The sequence below is a fragment of the Callorhinchus milii genome, unplaced genomic scaffold (assembly GCF_018977255.1).
Source record: "Callorhinchus milii isolate IMCB2004 unplaced genomic scaffold, IMCB_Cmil_1.0 Scaffold24, whole genome shotgun sequence".
Lineage (NCBI taxonomy): Eukaryota > Metazoa > Chordata > Chondrichthyes > Chimaeriformes > Callorhinchidae > Callorhinchus > Callorhinchus milii.
Window position 1 is genome coordinate 7467706 of NW_024704765.1, and position 15360 is coordinate 7483065.

The 15360-nt window shown below is 50.8% G+C and overlaps 1 protein-coding gene across 1 annotated transcript; it reads left to right on the forward strand.

Moving 5' to 3' along the window:
* Positions 1-1308: 1308 nt before the first annotated feature.
* On the forward strand, positions 1309-9260 carry LOC103184186 (hexose-6-phosphate dehydrogenase (glucose 1-dehydrogenase)). Its single transcript, XM_042343744.1, is given in 6 exon segments — positions 1309-1417; positions 2940-3632; positions 4568-4685; positions 7406-7675; positions 7812-9023; positions 9026-9260. Coding segments are annotated over 5 exon segments (2397 nt in total). The 5' UTR covers positions 1309-1417; positions 2940-2996; the 3' UTR covers positions 9187-9260.
* The last annotated feature ends 6100 nt before the right edge of the window (positions 9261-15360 follow it).

The window sequence follows — 15360 nt, forward strand, 5'->3', positions numbered from 1 at the left end:
GAGAAGGTGGTGTTGGGAGATGGAAAATCACCGAATCTATATCCGAGTGATTAGTAATGCAGTGTATAAGGTCACCTACAGTGTAATGTGCAGGGAGCTTCTGTAAGTTTTGTTGAAAAAGTTTTTCAAGGTATAAACCAGAGGTCACCACGGAGAGGCTGAACAATTGGTGCATTAGTCGCATATCAAATGGAAAGTGTTCTTACGAAGGTCACCATGACACTTATCTCAGCCCAGGCGCTGTAGAAGGGCTCATTTCTCCCCATTCGAATCTCCCTCTAATTAATTGCCTACTCCTCTCATTTTTATTTATTGGACATCGCCGGCAATGATGACCTGCCGTGTTTGCCTATATAAGAAAAAAAAACCAGAGCACGTCATAATAATTGCTCTAATGCACTTTGAGGGCTTTCGATGTGATAAGATGCAATGCAATAGCAAGATCTATTATTCTGGTTACTCGCAGCTGCGGGTTTCCTCGAAGAGAGTGACAGGGCGGGGAATTGGAACAAGCGTCAAAGAATAATGCGTGCATTATCGATGAAGCACCTTTCGACGACGTCAAAATTTCTCAAAGCACTTCACGGTTTTCTGGACGTGCGGTAACTTGAGTATTCGTAGGCGAACAACGCAGGCAATTTGCACAGCACACGGCAACGTCCCGCGCACAGTCTTGAAGTGAACGACCCAATTTTACCTGTGGCGAGATTGTTGGCTAGGACACGGCGAGGAACTCCTGTCTATTTTCACATAAGCGATGGGGGGTGGGGGTGGGGGGGGATCTTTTAACATCCGAACTGAACAGGTGGACGTCAAAACAATAATAATAATCCTTGCGTTTGATATATATTTGAATATAAATTTGTATAGCCCCTTGTCACGTCTTAGGGGACCTTCTCAAAGCGCTTCACGGAATCGACTAAAGCGAGCGGACAGCGCTCGAGAAAAACAAATATGTCTTTTCTTCCCCCCCCCCCCCCCCCCCTTCCCCGAAAAGGGGAGTGTGTCAGCTTTAAACCATTGCCCAGATTCAGAGAGTCAGCCCTTGTGAGCAGAGAGAGAGAGAGAGAGAGAAAAGATAAAGAGAGCTCACAAACTTTGGTCCTTTTTTTGAAACCCAAGTCAGGGTTTAATAGGTTTGCTTCCCAGGCAAGAGAGAACAGGAGAGGGGATGGGGTGGGAGGGGGGGGGGGGGGGGAAAGGAAGCTAACAATAAATTTGTACAGCAATGAAATGAGAGAGAGAGAGAGAGTTGCTCTGTGTAACACAGACGCACAGACGCAGACAAAACGCACAGAGCAATGTGGGAGCGCAAAGCAAATTGTGTGGACGTTTTCGGAAACTGCAGTCAGATGACTTGGAAACCCCAATCGCTGGTAGATTTCACGACTCAGGAAGTGCAGTGTTGTTGGAGCAGGTCAGTGAGTGTGGGGGTATATATATATATATATATATAATCATTTCAGGCTCGAATGAAATCATCCGCGTTCCTCTCCCCCTGCGCCACTTGGCGTTGCATTGGATGGATGGATGGATGGATGGAGTGGGGTAACCTGGTGTGTTGAGGACCACATCAGTCATGGGCTACTGCTTTGCTTGTTTGCTGGTGGAGGTGGTACAGGAGGGAATAGAGAGCTGGGGGTGGTGGGGGGGGGGGAGATAGAGAGAGAGAGAGAGAGAAGGAGGGAGAGAGGGAGGGAGTAAGGGTTCAAAGCAGATATGGCACATTGAAATGAACATCAGTGCAACGTTTTGGGGAATGTCAGAGGGAATGTTCTGTCCTCTGGTGTAGAGGTCCTCTGCAGCCTGAGCTGCTGCTGTGGATCAGGGGCCCACAGGACATGAAACTGAAACTGTCCCTCTGCCTCTTTTCTCCCCTCCACCCCCCCCCCCCCCCCACACCCAAACCCACAAGCCCCCCTTGCACACTCAACGGAGAGAATGTTTGTGGGGACGCTGCTGTGCGCAATTGGCCGCCGCGTTTCGTCCACAAATATACGATCGATTCACTTTCCAGCCTATTCTGTGAAGCGCTTTGAGACGTCTCGGAAGACATGAAAATTATAATTATGAATAACAGCGTTGCAAAAAGGTCCTTTTTTGGGAGGTGGGGAGGTAGGGTGGGGGTGGGGTGTGGGGGGGGGGGTGATGGCTGAGAGAAGCTACCTCCTTGCAACATCGCAGTCTGAGACCAACGCAGGGGTGTGGGTTACAGTGAAACTTACCTGATGTGTTGAGGCAGTCTCGGGCCATCTGACCAGATCGGGCTTATTACTGTACAGAAGCCGGGTTCTGGCAGGGTATCACGTGGCTCATTTATATGTATTTCTGGGTCATTATTGATCAGAGCAGCCAAGGCTTGTGATGCAGGATGCTGCCAAGGTTGAGGAGACGAGGGTAATGCAGCAATGGAGTACGGTTGAATAATAATCCTCGCATTTGATGCAGCACCTCAGCACACCGTTGAGACGTCCCAAAGCGCTTCACAAAATATACTGTCAAGTGGATTGACTGTTATTCGAGGCCGAAATGCGGCAGCCGATTGCGCACAACCGCGTCCCCACAAACTGTGGCGGATTGAGTGACCACATTAATTATTTTTGTTTTTCGAAGGGGTTATTACCCCCGGGGAAAAAGCCATCCGCCAATCGACTAACAAGCGGATTCCCACTTATCGCCAGCCAAACCGAGGCAGTGGAGAAAGGAAACCTGCCTGAGCTTTTGTCACTTAGAAGAGAAGGGGGAGTTTGTTAAGGACGGACACCAGGAAGAATTTCTTTACCCTGAGGGTGGCGAGACTGTTTATTTTAATCAAGGCCCAATGGTGGGGAGGGCAGGGAAACTGACTGACTGGCTGACTGACTGACTGACGAATAATATTGATTAGGTGACCGGACTCTGAAACTACTTCCACTGTTCCTTTGTGTTTTTTGTTGAAGAAAGAAGACAAGACAGGGAGCGGAGAGAGAGAGAGAGCGAGAGAGAGTGAGCGAGCAATGACCCGGGGACAGGCTGCGATGGGACTATTTCTCTACGGGGCTGTGCTGATGATGTCGCTGGCGGTGGGCAGCTCCAAGGGCCACGTTACGGTGGTGCTAGTGGGGGCCACGGGTGACCTGTCCAGGAAGTACCTGTGGCAGGCCTTGTTCCAGCTCTACACCGAACACAGCAGCGAGGAAAGTTTCTGCTTCTACGGGACGACCAGGCTTGATAAGGCCGAGGCCACTCCCGTGATAGCCAAGGCCCTCAAAGGCCTGACCTGTCCAGACAACGTGCCCTCTGTCAGGTGCTCGCTCCTCAAGGACCAGTTCACGAAGCTGACCCGTTACCAGCAGCTCGACACCCTGGAGGACTACACGACACTGAGCAAGAGCATCCGGGACGAGATGGCTCAGGAGGGGCTAGAGGAAAGCGGGCGCCTCTTTTACCTCTCCGTCCCCGCCTTCGCCTACGCCGACATCGCAGAGAAGATCAACGGCACCGCCCGGCCCCCCGCGGGCTCCTGGCTCAGGGTGGTCTTCGAGAAGCCCTTCGGCCACGATCTGGCCTCAGCCCAGCAGCTGGCCGAGCAGCTGCAGAGGGTCCTGCAGGAGGACGAGATGTACAGGATCGACCACTACCTCGGCAAGCAGGTGAGGAACGGCGGGTGGGGGAACAGATGTGGGTGAGGGGAGTTGGGTTGGGAGGAGGGAGCTGTACACTCGCAAACCAGGACGACAGCAGCAAGTTACATTCGCACCACGCCTTTCACGTCGGGGGGGACATCCCAAGGCGCTGGACAGTCAGGGATTTGGACCCGAGCTGGGGGTTAGGATCAGGCGGGGTGGAGGGTAAGGGTAGGAGGGTTCGGTCGAAGGCGCGGTCGAAGAGGACTGAGTGTTCGGCCACTCACCCCCTCCCCCCCCCCCCGGCTGCTCTCTCTCTCTATCCCATGGAGCTGGTAGCTCATCTCAATATTTTGCTCCTCCCTCAGTTCAAGCCTTTCCTCCAGTTCGCTTGACCACGACCGCCCTCCTGCCCGTCCCCGCCTGAAACCTCAAGCGGCTACCACACAGCGAAGTCATTCTCTCTGTGCGGTAGACTCTTGAGAAGGGCACTGTCCCTGTGTCGAGAAAGGACTTGCGTTTTCCCAACGTTGAAACGCCTCGAAGAGATTTGCAGGAATTATCTTTCGCTCAGTGACTGTTTTCGCTGGTGAGCACCGTGGCGTTTTTGCACGGAGCGAGGTCCCGCTAACTAGTTGAATGACCCATTTTTTTTGCCTGGAGGGTTGTTGGCCAGGAGAGCGGGAGCTTAAACGGAGAGGCATTTGGAATGTTGGTGCATTCCAAGGCTCGTTTGGGGTCATTGGGTGAGAAAGAGAATGAATCCAAGCCGCTCTCCTTCGCCCTCCGTGGGCAGGTCTTGGCATTACAAGCGAAATCCCCCGTTCCATTCGCCATCTCAGCCACAGGGAAGAGCAACAAGAACAACAACAATATCTAAACGATATCAAGGCAGCAGTGAGTCTCCAAGCATCTCCCTGTCTTCTGATGTTTGATTCTTTTCCCCCTTGTCGCGGTTTCAGGCGATCGGCCACATCTTGAAGTTCCGACACGATAACCGGCAGCACTTGGACACCATCTGGAACCAGCACCACATCGAGAGGGTGGAGATAGTCATGAAAGAGACTGTCGACTCTAAAGGTATGGACTGAGGGGAGAGAGAGAGAGAGAAAGGCGGCCGGTGAATACAGGGCTCAGCAAATAGACGTCGTAGAGTAACAGAGACGGGCCATTTGGCCCAACCGATTGCCATCGGACCCGTTTGATGAATAATAATAATATTCGTTGCATTGAAATGTAGTCTACATGACTAGATTTACTTGAAAGGGAAACGTTTGCAGGACTATGTGGTAAGAGCGGGGGAGTAGGAATAGTTGGTAGCTCTTTCAAAGAGTTGGCGCAAGTACAATGGGCCGAATGGCCTCCTTCTGTGCTGTAACTCTATGATGCTGACTGGGGTCAATGTACCTCTCTCTCTCTCTCTCTCTCTCTCTCTGCAGATGATTAAACATTCAGCACAAATCGTTTTTTTTTTGGTAGCTGCATTTTTTTCTGTTTATTCAGTGAAAGAGAAAAAGAATCTTTAACAGGCTCGCTAGCGAGGAAATCTGCGGACTCGGGACAAGATGGTTTTACTGACTCATATTTTCTGCAGGAGTCTGTGAGCCTTTCTCCTCTCTCCCTCTCCCCCACCCACCCCAGCCTCCCGCTTGCTTCTGGTCAAGGTTATTATCTGTAACAAAGTAATTGGTCTCTTCACCAGAATTGATTCTGATTACCCCGCTGTTTCCTGCCACGTCCTTCAGAGGACGTCCAACTTTGTGTCTCAGTCACTGAAGGAAAGTGGTCCCATCGGTTCAGGCAAAGGATTCCCCCTCGGTCACTGCCTATGTTGCTGTCTACAACTGTACCCCTTCGAAACTGCCATCACCGTGCTTCTCTTCAAACGAAGAGAAGTGGCTGCACAAATAATAGTAATCCTTGCATTTGATATAGCCCTTTATCGCGTGACCGAGACGTCTCAAAGCGCTTCACAGAATATACTGTAAAGTGGAGTGACTGTGTGAAGGGCGCTATATAAATGCAAGCTGTTGTTGTATTGGGTTGTGTCAAGAGACTTACTTAAGTCTCTCTCATACTGTTACTATTGAGTGCCTTTGGGACGTCTCAACAACGTGATCAGGCGCTCCGTTCCGAAGATGATCATAACAACAGCTTTCATGCAGCAACCAACACACGAGGTAGGGTCTTGGAGCCAGAAGTAAACGATTTTGACTCCAAATTTGAAGAGGTTTGTGCTGGACGGAGCGACGGTAAATCGTCAGGGTGAGATCGCTGCAGACCCTGGGCTCTCCCGTCAAATGAACTGCTCCGTGGACTTGCTCCACGCAAAGCGAAGTGCACCAGCCCTCATGGCCAACCTCGGGGCGGGCGAGGAGATATAAATGGGTCTTTAGGTGCGCTGTAATTTTTCACCGGTTGTGTAAGGAAATGAGTAATGTGTTGGTATCAGGGGCACTGGTTCTGTCAGGATGCGCTCCTGCCTTTGGTCAGGAGGTTGTGGGTTCAAGCCCCATCTCGGCACTTCACCTTCTCACGGTCCAGGTGAGTGTTTCACAGGAATTCCTGGCACTGAGTGGCAGTGCACACGGAGTGGTCTGTTACCCTTTGATCTTATGCCCCGAAACTCTGGAACTCTCTCCCTCAATCCCATCCCCCCCCGCCTTGACCCCTCACCTAAAACCCACCTAAAGACCTTTCTTTTTTGGTCATGCTTACGGTCACCTCCCTTCCCTCCCTCCTCCCTCTCCCAAGGTTTCAGGCTCCCACATCAAAGACTGTAAGGTCACTCCATCCTGTAACGAGGGAACGCTGCATCATCAGAGTGCCGTCTTTCAGGCGAGAGGTTAAACTGAGGTCCTGTCTTCCTGTTCAGTTGGAATCTATTGGCAGAAAAATAGAGGAGTTTCTCTTGTTTAGTGGTTCCCCTCCCAACACCCCCATCCCCACTCCAGAACATCCACCTGTTTACCTGTCCCTGTGCTCCCACTCCATCTTCATTGAGCGCTTTGAGCCATTCTCCCAATTGGTTAAAGGCTGCGTGTGTGTCGACGTAAACTGTTCCAGTTGTTTGGAACAGCCACATCGATGGCCATGTTGCTCTTGGGCCTGCAGGTGGCAATGCAATACAATTCCAGGCCTCGGGTTTAGGGCGTAGAACTTGCACTTTTATAGCAGCTCATCGTATCTGAAAGATCACCAAGTGTTCACACAGGAATTGCTGTCAAGTATATGTAATGTCTGCTTTTTTTTGTAGGTTAAAATGTCACAGCCATTTTGCGTACTGTGAGGTCCCATCAACAGCTCTCTCTCAGTTGAATGACCAATTAATGCGGAGATTAGTTTGGCCCGCTCGGCAGAAGAAACTCATTTCTATTTTCGACCAGAGTCAGCTAACGAATGAACGAACGAATGAATGGGCTGATAGCTTCTTGGGTTAGCATCTCACCCCGAAGGAGGGCACCTCTGTCGGTGTATCAATCTCCCCTCCTCTCCCGCGTCCCACTGGTTTGGAGCGTAAGCCCAGACTGTGGGCACCAAGCACTTGGTTGTGAATCTGTTGCAGTCTCGACGATAGTCAATTCTCTTCACGGTGTATCCCGTGAAGCGCTTTGAGACGTCTCGAAGACTTATTATTATTATTGTTTTTTATTCGCAACCGAAAGCTGTCAGGCTGGATCCCTCTGGCCGTGAAAAGGAAGTGTTTCTAATTTTTTAATTATCGCTGTTTCAAATCACGATGGTGTCCTTCTCTCCTCTCCCCCACCTCCCTCCCTAACCACCCCCACCCCGACAACCAGGTCGCACAAGCTTCTACGAGCAGTACGGAGTCATTTGCGACGTCATTCAGAATCACCTGACGGAAATCCTGACCTTCGTGGCCATGGAGACCCCGGTGAACCTCAGCAGCTCCGAGGAGATTCACAGGAACAAAATGAAGGTGTACGGCAGCCTGGGGCAGCTGGGCAGGGAGAGCGCTGTGATCGCGCAGTACCAGGCATACAATTCCGAGGTCCAGGAGGAGCTGGGAAGGCCGGCTCACTCCGTCAGCACCACTCCCACCTTTGCTGGTAAGAGAGATCGGCCCGCAACTCCCTCCTCTCCCCCCCCCCCCCCCCCCCCTCCACCGCTTATTAAGGAAGTGATATACCGTGAAAACTAGACCCCCCCCTGTTGGTAGTTTCTTAATAGCCCTGTGCATTTCAGGTGTCGCGGTTTACGTGGAGAGCTCGCGGTGGGACGGAGTGCCCTTCATATTGACCGCCGGCAAGGCGCTGGACGAGAGGGTGGGCTACACCCGGGTCCTGTTCAAGAAGCAAGCCTTCTGCCTTCAGAGCGAGTCGGTGAGGAGGACCGAATCGAGCCAGTGTCAGCCCAGGCAGATCGTCTTCTACGTGGGCCACGGAGACCTGAATTTCCCGGCTGTCCTGGTCAGCAGGAACCTCTTCGAACCGGCGATGGACCCGGCGGCCTGGAAGCGGGCGACTGAGCTTCCGGATGTCCGCCTCTTCGGTCTCCGTCTCTCCGACTTCCACGTCTTCAGGCCGGTGGTGCAGAAGGACGCCTACGCCGTGTTGATCCCCAACATCCTGCGGGCCAAACGGGATTCCTTCGTCAACACCGAGGGCCTGCTGGCCTCCTGGAAGTTCTGGACCCCGCTGCTGGGGGAAATCTTCGGGGAACAGCCTCGGCTTTACCCCGGTGGGGTGCAGTCCGGCGAGTCGTTGGACTTCGTGGTGGCTGGGAGGGAGGTGTCCTTCATCACCCCCGAACCCGCCCTGGTCCTTTCCGATGAGGCTCACCCCGCCGGCCAAGGAGCGAACAGCTACCGGGCCCTGCCGGCGGGTTTCAGGGGAGGAGAGCTGGTGTCGGCCAGGGCGGAGGTGCTCGTCTCCCAGCTGGCCTCTCGGCTGGAGGGGGCGGCCTGGGCCGCCGTGGGAGAAGACTCCACCGGGCGATTCCACCTGGCCCTGTCAGGGGGCTCGAGCCCGGTGGCTTTGTTCCGCAGGCTGGCCAGGCACCACCCCGACTTCCCCTGGAAACGCACCCACGTTTGGCTGGTGGATGAGCGCTGTGTTCCCCTGGATGACCCGGAGTCAAACTTCCGAAGCTTGCACGACCACCTGCTCCAGCGGGTCAGGGTGCCCTATGTCAACCTGCACCCCATGCCGGTCCAGCTGAACCAGAGACTGTGCGTGGAGGAGGACGGGGGTCCTGGTCTGTACGCCAAGGACATCGAGGTAATGGTCAACGGCACCAGCTTTGACTTTGTGCTGCTGGGTGCGGGCGTGGACGGGCACACAGCCTCGCTTTTCCCCAACAGCCAGGCCTTGGCCTCCGAGAACCAGCTGGTCCTGTTCTCCGAGAGCCCCGTCAAACCCCACCAGAGGATGACTCTCTCCCTGAGCGTCATCAACCGGCCAGACAGGTGGCGGTCTTAATAACCGGCAAGGGCAAGCGTTCCATCGTCAGCGAGATCAACCGGGTGGGGACGGAGCCTCAGAAATGGCCCATTACGGGAATCCAGCCTTCCCAGGGCCAGGTCACCTGGTTCATTGACTATGATGCTCTCCTCGGTTAAGCCGAGAGGTTCAGATGGAATCCTTTTGTGGCCTTGATTTAGGAATATTCAGGAATATATTTTTTTCTCTCTCTCTCTCCTTGTATCAAATGATTTCTCTCTCTCTCTCTCTCTCTCTCTCTCTCTTGCTCTCTCTCTCTCGCTCGCTCGTTACTCTCTCCTCTCACCCCCCCCCCACCCCACCCAAGTACGTCAATCTGTCTCTAAAGACCCTTCATCTGGTCCTAGAAAATAAGATTTTTTTTGTTGCACAGAACAAGTGCAGGTTATGTTCCTGCCCGACAACAACAACAAGGTTGCATTTATAGAGCGCCTTTCACGTCGGGAGGACGTCCCAAGGCCCTGGACAGTTGGGTTGGGACCCGAGCATTGGGGGGAGAGATGGTCAGGGGGAGGGGAGGGAAGGGAGGGAGCGAGGAGGGGGTAGAGAGTTGAGAGGGGAGGTGAAGGCACAGTTGAAGAGAAAGGTCTTGAGACCGGCCTTGAAGGAGGAAAGGGAGAAAGCGGCGAAGGCACTGGGGATGGAGTTGCAGAGCCTCGGGGATGAGAGGCTGAAGGCCCGACCACCGATGGTAGGGCGGTTTGGGCGGGGGGGTGTGGAGCAGACCGGAGCCAGAGGAACGGAGGGTACGGGCAGGTAAGTAGGGGGATAATAAGACAGGCAATAATAATGTCACGGCTTTTTTGGGCTGGTGGGGGGGGGGGATTGTTTTTCAACTCTTTCTCCCTTCCCCACCCCCCACCATTTACAAATAAAAGAGGCAACTACCGTACAGAATCAAACTCAACCAAGCTGGCTTCAGCACCCATCAAATCCCTCCACGACCTTGTCTCCTTCAAACTGTGCAATCTCCTGCAACGTGTGTGCCCGGGGCTCTTCAGACTCTAAACTACTGCTGGTCCTCGCTCCCTCTGTCCCACTACCTTGGGGGCCGAGCCTTTAGCCCCGACACCTCTGCCTTGCCGTCTGACACCGCTAAACTCTCTGCGTGATTCGTGGAGGAACTGGTGCGTAAACTACTGTTAACGGCTACAGGCGCAGGTGTATTTTTTTTCGCTCCCTGCAGAGGTGAAAGGCGAATACTTTTCAACAATCGATAAATTTATTTTTTTACTCCATTCCGGTATCTCTGCGGTTCTAAGAAGCTGAAGCGGGTTAGCGAACGGGGATTTCTGTGGCAAATTTTGTATCAGAAATCACGATTACGATTAAAGACGCCGTAATACCTCTTTTTTCGATGTCTGCATTTCTTTTCATGTCTTTTTTTTTGGAACCTTTTGTCAAAGAGAGGTTCCACTCTGGAGGATGAGGGAGATTTTTGCAGCGCTGAGTGGACAAGACTTTTAGTTAACGGTTAATTTCGAAGTCCATTTCTTTGTTACACTTTTCCCTTTCCACATCTCGACAAAACAGCAACAACATTTATATAGCGCATTCATGTAGGATATTAACTTGGGGGTGCTTTACAATCGCATGGCTCACATTATTTACTCGTTTGTTTGTTCATTTATTTAACTTACTCACTGACTCCATGGCTGTTTGGGGGACATTGCTGTGCGCGATTGTGCTTGGCCCACAAATACACAAGTCACTTCCATTTGATAGTAAATCCTGCGAAGCGCTTTGAGACGTCCTTCCGATATGATAAGGCTCCACATCAACTGCAAGGATTATTATTATTATTATTACGGCCTTCGCAGAACCCTAGTTACGCTGCAGACTTTTCGCCATGACATTCATTTGAGACTCCCTCTCCCAACCCCCCTACCCAGTTGCATTGGCTTGCGGAGAGCTGCTGCCAGGAATCTATTTGTGTTGTTCAAATGATTAAACCCAAATTATTTTGAACTTGGGCCGTGTTTCCCACTGGTGAAACACGGCCCAAGGTGCTGCAATACCTCACAGCTGATCCAATCGCACTGCACACTACACCATTGATCCACTCAAGACCGAGAACCAAAGAATTTTCCCATTCAAAAGAAGACCATTTGGCCTGTCGTGCCTGTGCTGCCTCTCTGAAAGAGAATCTCATTCTACGACCTATCTTAAACTATTTATTTCCCCAGAGCCACAAGATGGCAATCTCGTAATGCCAAACGGGTCATCCCTCCGGAGTCTTGACTTGGGAGTTGTCCGTGACATCAACCGGAGGGTTTTGAGCTGATCAGATCGCCAATAAAAAAAAAACCACCATCACTAAACTTGACAGTGATTAGCGTTCCAAGAAGAAGCTTGCGTGAACGGTGCTAAATATATGCAAGTTGTCTGTTGTTAACAGTAATTACTGTGAGAGGGTTCGCAAAAGCCTTAACGCCTTCGGAAAAACGTCTTTTCGTTTTGTTCCTTTTACCGCTCAAATTAATTTTGATGTCGAGGGAGAGAGAGAGGGAGAGTGCAAAATGAGTGCAAAAGGTCAGAGTGATTGCTGTACAGGGAGAGACTGCTGATCACAGACAGACTTGAAGACAAACCTTCTATTCTCAGCCTCTGGCGCCAACCTCCCGTAAAGCATCAAATTCAATTATTGTTTCCCTCCCCCCGGCAAAAAAAATTGTTCTGATGTCAGCTTAGGAAGAAACCAGCCCATGTGATTTGTACACAGAAGACTAGGATGTTCGCATCCTGTTTGGTGGGAGGGGTGGAGGTCATTAAAACAGCGCTTCGCAAGATATAGTGCAAAGTGGAGTGACTGTATACGTTGGTGGAGAAACCGCAGCAGCACAGCAAACAACCTCCCACGAGTAGCCATGGAGAGGGAGCGACGATTTTATCTAGGAGATTGTCGCCCAGGAAACCGGGAGAAGAACCTCTTTAACAATGCACGGCATTGATTAGGTCTCCGAGGCCACGAGATGAGGCACTTCGGGCCGTTTTGAAGCGCTTTGAGACGTCGAGAAGACGTGAAAAGCGCTATATCAAATGCAAGGATTATTATATTATTATAACCCCAAGACTGCCCATCTCCTTGCCAACCGTGGTAACAGTCAGGCGGGCGGCTCGGCGGTTTTGCGGTGAGGAACGAGAGGGTATTGTGACCGACAGTAGGTGGTGCTGTGCCATCATTAAAGTTGAGTTCCCAATCATGTATTGTACCGTATCAGCTGTATCAGTGTCTCACTTCCCCACAGCCAGAGAATCACTGGGAGATTTTTTGGGCGGAGAACTTGTTATATCGAGCATTTACATAAGCAAATGGCAAACAGGAAGGTTGACATAATCGCTGGTTGTTCCTTTGATGGATTGGCTGCCGGGTTTCTCCCAGGAAACACACAGTCAATCCACTTTAAAAATATATTCCGTGAAGCGCTTCGAGGCGTCTCAACGATGTGATAGAGTGCCACGTCGAACGGAAGGATTATTATTGTTATAACAAATTTTAATCGCGGCCGATGCTGATGTGAGCAATTGTTTTTTTTTTGGCGGGGGTGAGGTGGGTGGGTAGTTGGGGGGTGGGGTGTGGGTCGGCGGGTGGTGGGTTCGTTTGTGTTTTCAGCAACAATATGGATGAAACGACTCGGAACTGCTTCACGAAGGTGATGGGGAGAGGAAGGAGCATCTTAAAGTCTGTGGACCAAAGACATGGTCGGAGTTTTTAAAAGGGATTTGAAGGGAGGGAGAGAAAGTGCAAGGTGACATGATTTGGGGAGCACGTTCCAGAGAACGGATGCACACTGACTGAAGACTCAACCCCTGACAGTGAGACAGAGAGAGAGAGAGAGAAAAGAACAGGAGGAAGAAGAGAGGGTGTGGGCGTGAATTGCTTCTGGGTCAAGGTGATGGTTCAAACCCCATGTCAGAGTCTTGAGCTTACAGTCAAGACTTTCACTCCAGTGCAGTACTGGGAGGAGAGCTGCACTGTTGAAGCTGCCATGCTTCAGATGAGACGTTAAACTGAGGGGAATAGAAGCCAGATCAACTTGGGGGTTGGGGATGGGGGGAGGGGGGAGAGAGACTGAGACAGAGAGTGAAGAGTTCAGTGTTTCTTTTAAATACTAACGGCAACTCAAGGAATAGGCAGACAGAAGATTTTAACCGAAGGATGGCGGCTGAGACAATACAATGCTCCCCCCCTCTACAGCAATGGAACATCAGCATTGGACTATATAGGGACATTGCATCAACATTGGACTGTAATACAACACACGCCGGTAACCATGATATATTACAAAAACTAACACTTCCGCAAACATGACAGCTGTTGGATACCCATTAAGACAATAAGGACTAATTAACTAAGACCAATGGAAGGAGATCAGGAGGTAGAAAAGCAGGAAGAACTGAGTGGTGTTTTTTGGTGGGTGGGGGGGTTGGATTTGTAACTTGTGAGCTGAAATAAAAGAGTTTTCTACACGTGGATTGAGGGGAATATAACAATGGCAGTTGGGTCTGTGACAGACAATACTGTGATCGAGAGCCTGAATGCCTTTAAGCCAATTTAGTGTGATTAGTGAGGACACGTCAGGAATCAAGAGAGCAGTTTGGTTTCCGCAAATCCTCATCTAGGTGTGAAGCAGTGCTCCAGATTCAGACGAGAACTCAAAGTAAGTCCCCCACCCACCAACAACACAAATCCCATTTCTATTTTTCCGTTCTTTCGCTCAAAGAGAGGAGGGGAGGGAAGCTCTTCAAAGAATGAGATTTATCAGCTTATAAATTTACTGTGAAGCACTTTTGAGGCATCTCAACCACATATTCCCAGCAGGGCGAAACCTTGGGCAAGTTTCCTTACTCCACACAGAGCCTAATAAGAATCCCTCCAAAAAAAAACAATAATAAAATTGGTCATTTTCAATCCACGACTGTTTGTGGGACATTGCTGTGCGCAATTGGCTGCCGCGTTCGCCCACAAACATACAGTCAATTCACTTTACAGTATATTCTGTGAAGCACTTTGGGACGTCGAGAAGACGTGAAAAGCGCTATATCAAATGCAAGGATTATTATTATAATAAGTTGTTGTTATTGATAGCATTAAAGTACCTTCGAAGCTCCCAGCTTCTCTCTCCCCGACACAAGGGGAACGAGAGGAGATAAACACACTGAGCCTGGGCTGTACATATCGCAAACCGATTCTCTGCTTCATTTGCTGCAGATGGGATCAGCTATAAAGGACTTTCATCGCTGCCTCAGTGCCTGGACCCAACACCCGAGGCACCCACTGCGAGAGGAATGGAGTCGAGTCCCTGATTGGGAGAGACCAACAGAATGCAAAGAGCAGCTGAGTGTACATTAATGGGTTTTGGGCTGTTTAGTGGTGACGAGAGAAAATGTAGGAGTAGACCAGTTGACAGATGTTCTACCTGCACCTGTCCTGCTGACATTAATAAACTTTTCCATTGTGTTTCTCTTGAGGGACCAGTTTCTTACAGGATCCCTATATATATATTCGCACACAATAATAATGTAATAAGGCGCTATATCAATTGCAAAGATTTTTATTATTATACCTGCGTCCTGGCTGACAATCTCCCCCCCTTCGATTAAAATTAGTCTTTCACTTTACGGCTGTGCGGAGGACATTGCCATATACAAATTGGCTGCTTCATTCCCATCAGCAAAACAGTCACTACACCGTATTACCAGCGTATTGGTGCAATTGGCACTTTTTCTAAAAAAATGCAAGGCTTATTAATCATTATTAAAACCTATTCCGAATACAGAGAGTAATAATCTCTTGCGTTCACTGTAATGCTCTTCACATCAGAAGGAGCCTCACAGCAAAGTGTAGTGACTGTGTATTTTGTAGGGGGAGGGGAGGGGGGGTTACATAATAATACTAATCCCTGCAATTGATATATCTTATCGCTCAGTCGAGATGTCTCAAAGCGTCTCAAAGTGCTATATCACAGGATATATATACAGTGAAGTGGTTTCGACTGTGTTTTGGGAGTGTTTTTTTCTCTCTGGGGTGGGGGCACTGGGACTGGGTGTGACGCTGGGCTGGGCTGCCCTTTACTGGTGGTGGGGGGAGGGAGAGAGCTTGGTGTAATACACCCCAGGGAGGGTCCTGGGTTAGCAGTTTATTTCTGGGGGTGCCGGGTTTGGGTGTAATACGGCCTGGTTGGGGGGGGGGGGGGGGAGGGAGGGGGTGTGGGGGGGAGGGCTGGTTTGCGAAGGGGAGGGTGGCGCTGAGTTTCGGTGTAATACGGCTGTGTGGAGGGGAGGAGTGGGGG